The sequence below is a fragment of the Barbatula barbatula genome, assembly GCF_947034865.1.
Source record: "Barbatula barbatula genome assembly, chromosome: 18".
NCBI lineage: Eukaryota > Metazoa > Chordata > Actinopteri > Cypriniformes > Nemacheilidae > Barbatula > Barbatula barbatula.
This window is the reverse complement of record NC_136781.1, coordinates 14,699,561-14,711,181: the sequence shown is the minus strand read 5'-3', so window position 1 is coordinate 14,711,181 and position 11,621 is coordinate 14,699,561. Positions and strand designations below refer to the sequence as shown.

General features: G+C 39.4%; 1 protein-coding gene across 6 annotated transcripts; it reads left to right on the top strand.

The window, feature by feature from the left end:
* Positions 1 to 764: 764 nt before the first annotated feature.
* Positions 765 to 11,621, top strand: cpeb4a (cytoplasmic polyadenylation element binding protein 4a). 6 transcript variants are annotated; one of them, XM_079480466.1, is made up of 10 exons: positions 765 to 856; positions 1,706 to 2,892; positions 5,215 to 5,305; positions 6,429 to 6,452; positions 6,707 to 6,883; positions 7,413 to 7,502; positions 7,686 to 7,804; positions 8,022 to 8,136; positions 8,277 to 8,458; positions 8,569 to 11,621. In XM_079480466.1, exons 2-10 carry the CDS (start codon positions 1,768 to 1,770, stop codon positions 8,794 to 8,796), a joined length of 2,151 nt encoding a protein of 716 aa, XP_079336592.1. In that variant the 5' UTR covers positions 765 to 856; positions 1,706 to 1,767; the 3' UTR covers positions 8,797 to 11,621. The 6 variants fall into 6 exon arrangements, with proteins under 6 accessions (XP_079336592.1, XP_079336594.1, XP_079336590.1 ...); XM_079480464.1 differs by having other exon boundaries at positions 784 to 856; positions 6,429 to 6,467; XM_079480465.1 differs by having other exon boundaries at positions 784 to 1,314.

Genomic DNA, 11,621 nt, shown 5'->3' with positions numbered 1-11,621 from the left:
GAACATAAGACAGGTCCATACACAAAAATCACATTCTTCCCAGGATTCTCTTCGTTTTATAACCCAGAGATGCAGAGAAATGTATTGGTTCTGATCTGGTCCAGGCATGAATAATCAAGCACTATAGCTCGATTACAGGCTGAAAATAGCAGCAGCTTTCTTTAATGGGATTGCAGGCTGCAGTGAGCACTAGAATTGGCCCACTGGAGGCTTCCCCGGGCGAAACCTATCATTAAAATGATTTAAGACTGCCATTAAGTATTTGCAACGAGCAGACTGAATCAATGTGAAACAGGATATTCTCTTTTAAAGCTGAAAATGTTACTTTTGCAACATGCCGAGGGAAGATGTGAAGCATGAGCACTTAAACACAGAGAACACGCTTTAGGCTTTACCATCTCAAAAGTCTCTATTTTGTTTATCTAGCCTGTACCATCACAGCTGCAGACCAGACACGAGACAACCAAAAAGAGAAAAGGATGCTTTATCACTTGTACCAAATGAAGCGTGTTTGCCAACAGTTTATTATTGAAGTAATATATCGAACTAGTGTTCACCAAAGTCATCTTAAAGGCAGTGGATACGGTAAATATTTAACATTTGAGAACCGGTCTGTAAGGTATTTACATTCTGTGCAGGTACTGCTCGCTCATCTCTCAGGAAAAGAAAGTGACTGGTTGAGACGAGGGTGTGATCTGGAATCTCGGGTCCAATCAAATGGCGAGTTTACGCGAGCCTGGGCGGAGATTCTACTATACAAGGGCGGGGTTAAAGACGGAAGTTCAACTGGATTGGTCGGTCGGTCGCAACGCTCCAAACCATGGTCATCTGCAGCCTGTCCTTGCAACTTGGAAACGTAAGAAAAGCAGAATCGCGTCTCGGATTAGATTGCGATAAACCTTTAGCGACGACAGCCGAAGCGTGTTGAGCGTACGTTGTTTTCGCGTTTTGTCCGACGATGACGCGTATTGGTTGCCAACAGCTGTCTTGCTTATAACGCCGAACGCGATACACTGTGTCATTAAGCAACCCGAACACGAACGCTGTCGTTTTTACTGTCAATGTGGCTTTAGCAAGCGATCTGACACGTTTAAGCGTCGCATATGAGACCGATGCTTTGTACATTTGACATTCGGCCTCTCGGGCGCAGGATTTAATCGACACGTCGGTGTAAATCTGAGAATCTATAAGCTATTATAAGACCGAAGGGGGGACACAACCCCTATCGCACATAGACTGAAACGTCATCAACATTTTCCTGTATTTAAATGGTCGAGAGAGAGGAGGTCATTGCCGAAATAAGGAAGAACGCCGGTAGGTCAATTACATTTTCTTTAAAAAAACAAAACATGTCAGAGTTCTTTGAAAACGCGTAAATGTCGGCAGCGCTCGCGGTGGGTTATAATGTGAAGTGGCCTGTGTCACAGTGATGTGTCGTGATGTGTTGAAAGACGATCCGACAAATGTTGTTGGTGAAATGTCGTTCAAAACGGTTCACTCCCTTTGGCTTATCGTGGCGTTGCAGCGTTTTCCCATCACGATTTAATTCGAGATCAAAGTGCATAAATCCACGTTGTAACATCCTTGTGTGTGATGGATAGATTGTGTAAAAGCGCAAAGAGAAAATCATTGTTTGCTTTACGTGAATGAGTCATTAACTGCTTCAGTATTTTAATATCCAAGTATTTCCTCTCTCTCCCACAAGGGTATTAGGAGAATCTGAGGGAATTGCACACAAGTGAAGATTTGCTACATTAGGCCACATAAATGGGGGATTACGGATTTGGAGTGTTGGTTAAAAACAACGCTGCAAACAAATCGGTTTTCCCCGTAAGAATTCATCCACACCTGCAGCATACGGTCCACCACCAGACGACCCCTCCGAGCCCACCGGCCTTCATCAGCAACAACAATGCTACCAATGGCGGAAGTGTGGGGTCTGCTTGGCTTTTCCCGGCGGTGACGAATCGCGCTAACATGCAAGATGAGATTTTGGAGTCTGAGACGTCTAAAGCTCAGCAACAGCAGCAGGAGGGTCAAGAAGGACAAGACAAACAGATGCTCTCTCCGCCGGGTCACCAAGAAACGCCAGGGATTATTTCCGAGTTGGACAACGCCTTGCCAGAGGAGAATCAGCTTGAGAAAGGGACCGTGGAGAACGGCAACGCGAAGGAGGGCTTGCGACTTGAATCTCCGTTGTTATCGGGGTTTGACTATCAAGAGACGCCTGGAATCGGTACTTTAGCACAGTCCAGTAGCTCTTCGTCATCATCCCTTACTGGTTTCAATAGCTGGTCCACTGCTATCCCACCCAACCCCTCCACCTTGATCGAAGAGGTCGGCTTTTTCAATCCGGCTGCTACTACTAACAATGCTCCTCCTCCGCTGCTATTTCAAAGTTTCTCCCATCACACCAGTACAGGATTTGGGGGTGATTTCTCCCACCAAATGGGGCCTCTATCTCAGCACCACCCATCTCCTCACCCCCATTTCCAGCACCCTCACAATCAGCATCACAGGTCCTCGGCCAGCCCCCACCAACCTCCCTTTTCCCATCGTAGTGCTGCGTTCAACCAGCTGCCACATTTGGGGAATAATCTAAGCAAGCCCCCCTCCCCTTGGGGAAGCTATCAGAGCCCCTCCTCCACCCCATCTTCAACTTCCTGGAGCCCAGGTGGAGGATATGGAGGCTGGGGAGGCTCTCAAGGCCGGGAGTATCGCCGGGGCCTGAACGGAGGCGGGACAGCCCTCAACTCTATCTCACCTTTAAAGAAATCTTTCCCGAACAACCAGACCCCCACACAGAAATATTCCCGCAACAACTCCGCTTTCAACTCTAAACCGTGGATGGAGGATACCATAAACCGCAATGACAGCATCTTTCCTTTTCAGGTAATAAAATCTATCGCTTTATCTTTTTTATTTTATTGGGGCGGAGATGAGACGAAAACAAATCTGTTGCGTTTGTTTCTGCGTTTTCTCTTGTTGGCCGATCCCGATCGGATAGTGGCAAAGCGTTCACGTGGCCTGTTTGTTAGAGAAATGTGTTCGATCAAAGCTCGGATGAGTAATGCGGTGCTGTTGCTCCAGTTCTGCAAGCTGTGAATGTCACCGATATAAAAAGACATACATGAGTGAGTCAAAAATCAGGGGATGACTATGCAGCACAGGCAACTGGAGGGGAATTGGAAAGTTTTGTGTTTAATCACTCGTGACAATACAATTATCAATTGTTCCTGGGTGAAATAAATTAAAGGGAGTATACCAAATGTAGTCAAACACTTTTCTTTAGTTCTTTGTTTATTATTCAATCAACACTTACAATCGACACCGAAACTATACTGACGGTTTTTGATTCTACAGTAAATCATCTTTGAAAGTTACTACTAAAATATAATTTTAGAATAAACTACTTATCTAACTGCTTTATGCTCATAGATGGAGAGGTCATGTTCCTGTTTGAATTATAACGTCAACAGTGTTAACTGTGAAAACACTCACTGTTGTTTCACACGTGACCTCCCCTGTTCAGTTTGTAGCCTAATACCAAGAACAAACCTTGCATTGTGTTCCCAAGGCTTTTTACTCGCTAAGCGCAGGCTTGTTGTTCCACAACACCACTCTGGGTCATATGCAGTAGTGTAGTGCGTCAAAACTAAATATTTGGTCACTGCGGGTATGAAGGATAACAAAGTACTCTTAGTGCTCCTCTATGAATTGAGAGGCGTATATTCTTTTACAAGCATACTGATTTTGTTAGATTAAGAACAACCTTTCAATTCCTAAAATGGATAGTTCCCCCAAACATTTCAATACTTTCATCATTTACTAAACCCGGAGTTGTTCCAAATACGTATACATTTCTTTGCTCTGATGGACACTGGCAAAGATATTTGGAAGAATACTTGTAACCAAACAATTCTTGGACCCCATTGACTACCACAGTTGGAAAAATTACTTGTTGAACACGAAACAGGCATTTTGAAGAACGTTCCGGGGCACGTTTGACTACCATTGTCATTTTTCCTACTATGGTTGTCAATGGGGTCCAAGAACTGTTCGGTTACAAGGATTCTTTCAAATAGTTTTCAGTGTTCAACCAAACAAAGAAATAGTTGTGTGTGTGTATGTATGTGTATATATGTATGTAGCGTAATATATAACTAGAGATTGAGTAATTCATGGCAGAATTGTGGGGGAACTTATCCTTTAATTGATTTGTGTAGTAGGACTTTCAATGTACGTTATATAGTGCTATACTCATAGAACTGGCTTTCCAGGAAAGGCTTGGTTTTTTTCCAAGGTTACAACCTTCTGGAGTTTTTGGTTTCTAACCACAGTTGCCTGAGGTTCTAGAGACATCTATTTAGCCATGTTTCCATGTTACTGTGTATGTCATTGTTCAACTTAAACTTTATAGATGCTTATTTTACAGGTTTAATTATACCATTTTATATTATAACCTTGAAAGATGTTGATTATGGATTGCATATGTTGTGTCATCATTTTATTTATTCAATAGGAGTAGTCATATACAATTCTATTTGCCTTCTATAGAGCTTTCTGACAGCTTTACAATGCAGCTTCACAAAAAATACTTTAGAGACATAAGATACAAAACTACTGGCCCGCCCAACATAGCCCGGTTTCACCAAATGAGCATTTGGATCATTGTAGTTTGGTGGGGAGGGAGTGGCATGTCTCTTGCTTTTTTTCTTACTCGTGCTTGTGTTAAAGGATGGCTAGGCAATTTCGGAGAGGCTAACAATATAGCTAGCTAACATTGAGCATAGGATCGCACCTTCCCTTCAGATTGCTCACAAAGCAACGGCTCCTCCAAATCACATGAACGTGATGATGACAGAAGATTCCCTGTGCGACGGTATGCAAATAGGTAGTTTGACAGACAAGCGGGACATTCTGTAATTGCATTCAGACCGAATCCAATGATCGGATGAACATTTTATGCTCCTGTGACTCCCAAAGATGATTTATATTCATGTAAATATTTATAAAGTACTTCACTTAGTGATTGCTATCAGGATGAGGAGTGACCTTCAACCAGTATTTAAAAAATTGCCCTTAATGCTCAAAATAATTTGTGGTTAATGCAAAAGCACGATAAAGAGAATTGACCATATTGTTGCCAGTTCTTCTAGCGTTTAGGAAAGAATGACAGGGTCTAATCACAGGTCTTCCCTGTCACTTTTGCAGGAGCGAAGTCGGTCTTTTGATGGATTCAGCATGCATTCTCTAGAAAACTCACTGATTGACATCATGAGAGCCGAGCAGGATTCATTGAAAGGTACATTACAGCCATTCTTACAGATTTATCATCACAAAAATGCCTGCATGAAAAAGTTGAATATGTTTTAGGCAGAGAATGCAAAATTAACCATATGTGTTTCTCTTAAAAAAAATTACATTTTGGCAATAGCACAGAGAAGACGCACAAGCCTGAACGGAAGATAACTTCCGATGTGTGTTTATTGATCGGTCTGGTAGTTGCTAACAATATCACGGTTTATTTTTAATATGTTAATTTATATTATTATAATATTGTATAATAATTGTATTAAATAAACGATTTGTTGAATGGGTCGTGTAACCTTTATAACTTTGTTACTTGTAATGTGTTTGGCCATGTTTGCTTGTTTCATAATGAATCTGGTCAGGTCTGCATACTAAAGTCTGTGTATTACAGTTGAGGTTTTGCACGACTTCCATCCCCAAATTCCAAATGTTTCCTCATCCACTGAGGGAAATATGTCCAGACAACATTTTCTTTAGTGATTATTAGTTATTGCGTATGATTAGAAATCCAAATCACTGTTAGTCCCAACTGGTTCTATTTCCAGTCTCATCATAACATATTTAACACAAACAACATTTGACTGACATTCTCCAGCATTTAACTGATGCACAAACAATCCTACATTAGTTACTGTAAACCCATTTTGATGACTTTGTGCTTTATTAATGATGTTTTCAGAATGGATGTGTACAGAAGGTTGAGAGGTGGAGCATGTAGATGCTCTCCCAATATATCACCTAAGATGCCTTTGGGATTTGAAGTCTAATCTTGGCCAGACACTGGAGAGTTTGACGTGTAGTTTCTTCCCAGATCTGGTTTGGTTGTTTTCACATGGTCATAATATATAATAACCTTCTAGTTTATTGATGAGATGCATAACAAAGAAGGCATTGTATACTGTACGTTTTATAATATATAAATAACAGTTTAAGCAGCATTAACCTTTTAAACCCAAAAATGGTTTTCCAGCACTTGTAGGCTTGAATCTGGCTAAATAGCACACTGTATGTGATGATGTGGGGTTACTGTAAATGTTTTTTTACCAAGAGTGCTTTGGACTGTATGATGGTGTTTTATCTTTGCTGATGTGTATTCTGTCTTATTTCAAATGCAGCGAGGAATTACGGAAGGCGACGAGGTAAAGATCTTAGAAGTGTGTTTATACTTTCTTTTGGTCTTTTTGTGTTTGTTGACAGGCAAGGTTTTTATACTCTGTTTTTAGAAACTTTGCTCGTTCTCAAATGAACTCATTGTATTCAACTGAACAAGGATGTTAGTTTCTACTTCACGAGATGAAAGCAGACTTCCTAGGCCTCTCCATGCTGAATATTAAGAGCAGTTACCTGCTATAGTGAGTGTGACTAAATGGCTTTTAATGTTATTGCGTGACAGGTCACTCATCCTTGTTTCCCATGGAGGATGAACGTAATTTTGGAGAGGACGAGCGGTCTGATCAGAGCTTGAGTGGATTGGGATCACCACACGGTTTCCCTCACCAGAACGGCGAACGCATTGAGCGCTATTCACGCAAAGTCTTTGTCGGTGGTCTACCCCCGGATATAGATGAAGGTACTAAATGGTAGATTAAAGGGATAGTTCAGCCCAAAATAGTTTTCATTTATTTACCCTGATGTTGTTCAAAACTTGTATATGACTCTTTCTTCTGTGGAACACAAAAGAAGATTCGCTTAATAGGACTAGGTGTTATAATCCCACCATTTCAGAACAGTTGAAATTGCCCGATAGGACATTCCCAGCGCCTTGTGCATGACAGAGGGAGCAGTCAAGACTATGAATATAGGAAGAGGAGGTCTGAAGTTTCACTGGGTTCGTCGGATAGGGATACTCTGTGTTTGGGGCATGAATGAATATTTTGAGAAATGAGATGTGATTTTCTGTTCACAAAATGGAAGTAATGGGGATGATGTTGTTTGGTGACTAGCGTACTTTAAAATATAATCTTTTGTGTTCTGCACAAGAAAGCAAGTCGCAGGTTTGGAATGACATGATTGGATGACTGAACTGAAGCGCTGCTCTTCTCCTTTCGAGTTTTCGTTTTGGCCTATACATCATCATTTATGCATTTGTCATATTTCAGATGAAATTACTGCCAGTTTTCGACGTTTTGGACATTTGTTTGTAGACTGGCCACACAAAGCAGAAAGTAAATCTTACTTTCCCCCAAAAGGTGAGTTTGAGAGCCATTTGCATGGACTGTACAATTATAAACGTTAGAGGTGCAGACATCAGCCTTTTAAAATTCAATTACATGATTTCTCAATTACTTTGGTTAATGCAGAAGTCAATTACCCCTTTCTGTATTAAAGCTTCATGTTAAGGTGTTCTTGCATGCATGTCTTTTATTCTGCAGGGTATGCGTTCCTTTTGTTTCAAGACGAGAGCTCTGTCCAGGCCCTGATTGATGCCTGTATGGAGGAGGATGGGAAGCTCTATCTCTGTGTATCTAGCCCTACAATCAAAGACAAGCCAGTAAGATGTATCTTTGTGCCATTTATTACCTCCTGTGCAAATCATAAAAGACCAAATCGAGCACTTCAAAAGTAGGTGCTGTTATATATAACCTGTTAGATAATCTGCTATAACAGCCCACATAGATATAGTGATCATAGTAATGCAAACTAAAAAAATAAATTCTGTTCGCAAATGAAACACTGTTGGTTTTGCTCTGTTCTTTATACATCTCTAGGTCCAGATACGACCTTGGAATCTAAATGACAGTGACTTTGTGATGGATGGCTCTCAGCCACTTGACCCCAGGAAGACCATTTTTGTTGGGGGTGTCCCGCGACCCTTACGAGCTGGTTGGTTTGGATGTTACTTTGGTGTCCAGGCATAAATAAAACATTTTATCATTTTAGATTTTCTATATATACGTTGCAGTAATATTTGTTTTTGATATCCTGAGCATGAGTTTTTTATTGCTATTTTTATCCCATGACAGTTGAGCTGGCAATGATTATGGACAGACTCTATGGTGGGGTGTGCTATGCTGGCATTGACACTGACCCTGAGCTCAAATATCCCAAAGGGGCTGGACGGGTGGCCTTCTCCAATCAGCAGAGCTACATTGCCGCCATCAGCGCTCGCTTTGTGCAACTGCAACATGGAGAAATCGATAAACGGGTATGAGTTATGTGATCTAGACAAACCCTGTTCAGCAAAATATGCTTTGGAGTTTCTCTTATTGTTAAAGGTAGTACTAGTTCATAACCTTGGTAACTGTTTTGTTCCAGGTGGAAGTGAAGCCATATGTACTCGACGACCAGCTGTGTGATGAGTGTCAAGGCACACGATGCGGAGGCAAGTTCGCTCCTTTCTTCTGTGCCAACGTGACCTGTCTCCAGTACTACTGTGAATACTGCTGGGCAGCCATTCACTCGCGTGCCGGGCGTGAGTTTCACAAGCCTCTGGTGAAGGAGGGAGGAGATCGGCCTCGGCACATCTCCTTCCGCTGGAATTGATCCGGGAGGTCAAGGCCATGCTATTCGGATACATGCACTTTTCATTTTTCTAAGTCCTTTTTATTTAGAGTTCTTTTTTAAGTCTAAAATTGTATTTATTCTTAAGTTTTTAATTTTTTTTGCAGAAGAGAATGCTAAAAGAGAAATTGTGTAATCTTGATTTTTGTTTAAAAGCTACATTGGTGCGCATGAAGACTTGAATGCATTAGATTTAAAATATAGATGTCTAGCCTGACTTGACTCTGAATTACTGTTCTATCTTTATTGTCCTGAACTTCTGTTCGTAATGGGTCACCGTTTCACTTGAATCTGTAGAAGTCCATAGGCAAAGAGAAGGCTGAAAATGTTACGGTCAAGTCTCATTTATATGACTTAAAAGTCAAGGCACACTGATTTACACTAAATGGCTGCATGACAACAAAATACATCGACACATGACTTATAACAGAAAACATCGACACATGACTTATAACAGAAAACATCGACACATGACTTATACCAGAAAACCACAGAGCATTTAATCAATAATACAGTAATTCTGAGGATCCTTGTCTCTGTGAATTACAAAACATGAGTCAAATATTTGTGAATAGAGAAAAAAGCCTCTGTATCTAAATCGAGGTTATAACGCTAACAATATTCAGGCGCTTTGAGATATAGTCTTTCAAATCTTAAAGCAGTATTTATAGATTATACACTATAAAGCAAAGTAATAGCTAACTTTGATGTTATAAAGCATGTCCACCTTAAAGACCTGAGGGCCAACAACTAAGAAGAGTAGAGGCCCGGTAATGCAGTTTGTAACTATTTGTCTTGCCCGATACACAGGTTTTAGTCAGGCAAACCAAAGATGATCCTTTGAGATGTCTTACTGTCCTATCAATGAGAACGATAATGTATATAGAGAGAGAGAGAGAGAGAGAGAGAGAGCGATAGCATACAAGCTTCACTGGTTTGGTTGACGAGGAGAAATATTCAAATATGTTCCTGTTATGGTTATGGCAGTAACTTGGGCTCATTTGTCAGGGATTTTGTGCTAAAAAGCTACAGGTAACTCAATATTGTAGTATTTACTAATGAGAACATAACGTGTTGCATTGATAGTGTTTTTGTGCATGGGTTTTTGCCATGGGTTTATTGGTGTTCTAACGGAGCATTGCAGTAGCTGAGCACATTTCAGCGAATTTGAAAAATATTATTTTATACATGGTCTGCTGATTTTTGTACTGTGTTTTATAGCTGATTATTTTGTCATGGACGTAAAAACCATTATGCACTACTTTTCTAAATATTGTTTTTCAAATCACTTTGTTTTCCACAATTGGAAAATCCTTTTGTGATAACTTGTTTTGTTTTCCACTTGTTGGATGTAGATTTTGTACCTTTTGTTACTAAGAGATCTGGTTATGACGTGAACATACCTTAAGGAAAAGAAAAAAATCATATAATTTTGAAGCTTTTACATGCTAAAATCCCTAAATTATCACTTATATATTTAGGTGACTGTATTGTTGAAACGAATATCTAATATTTGCTAAATGCAAACAGTGTTCTTTTCTGTCTTAATAGAAAACGTAACTATTGAATCTAGCATGACAAAAATCCTTCAAATGTGTGGTACATGTAGAAATATATTCCTATCCAGTACGTACCTATCAGTTATGAGAATGATAAAACCGCCCTCATAGATCATAAAATAATGAACAATGTAAATTAAGTTAATGTGAGGAAGCACTTTGTATCACAGTGATGAATGTTCCATGTTCAAATATCAATGTTTATGGATAATCCTGAGAGGCTACAAGGGTTATGTTAAGTATGCATGAGCTAAATTACGTTTTGGGTTTTATTATTTTCACTTGGTTTCAGGGTAGTTTTGTTGCAGCCCTCTCTCCCGTGTTGTGGTGTGTGGGACATTTTGCCACGCTTTTTTGTTACGTACCTTACCCATGCAATGGCTGCGCATACTCCACTTGTTTGTACCACAAAAATGAAGCATTCAGGACTTGGGTGGTTGATAATATATTTATTCAGGGTTTACTTGAACACACTTTTAAACACACATAGTGAGATTTGTGCAATATTTTTTTCCAGAGTTGTTATACGTGTTATGTATCCACATAAGTGCAAATCCATGAATTCCAACCTATGTCACCTCACAAATTTCCTTTAGTCATTATAAACTTGATCATTCTCTGATTTATACGTATGTTTAAAAATACCACTGCAATTACAGGTGTTTACTTTGATGTACTCACATATTTTCCTACTTGATTTCATGCTACTGTGATTACAACCAATGTAAATATTAAGTGAATAATGTTTTAACCATTTATTGATATATTTTTGATTGTCATTTTGATTAGAGTTTTTGATCAGTAAATCGGTACACTTGTTAGATTTTCTAGTTTTAATAACCTCTATATTGTGCTTCATCTCTACAGAAGGATAAGAAAAATATCAAAATATTCTCTATGTAACTGCTTATTCAAATTGACAGTTTATAACGGTGTGTTGGAGGGTGTAGCCTATTTATCAATAGATTTTTATAAGAAGATTTTTTTGCTATATGTCATTTATAAGTTTTAATTTTTATATTTTAAATCCATATGGAGTTATATGTAAAGAAAAATATTATTTTATAGTTGGGTAAGTCATACGCGTGCTTTGGTAGTTGAGTCTTAGTTATTTGCAGTTGAATATTTATAACAGAATGCTTCATTTTAAAGTATTTGTAATGTGAAATGTTGAATGAATAAACTTGATTGCAGGAAATGACTTGGTTCTTTTGATGTCTGAACAATGAGATTAAAGTTATCACAATG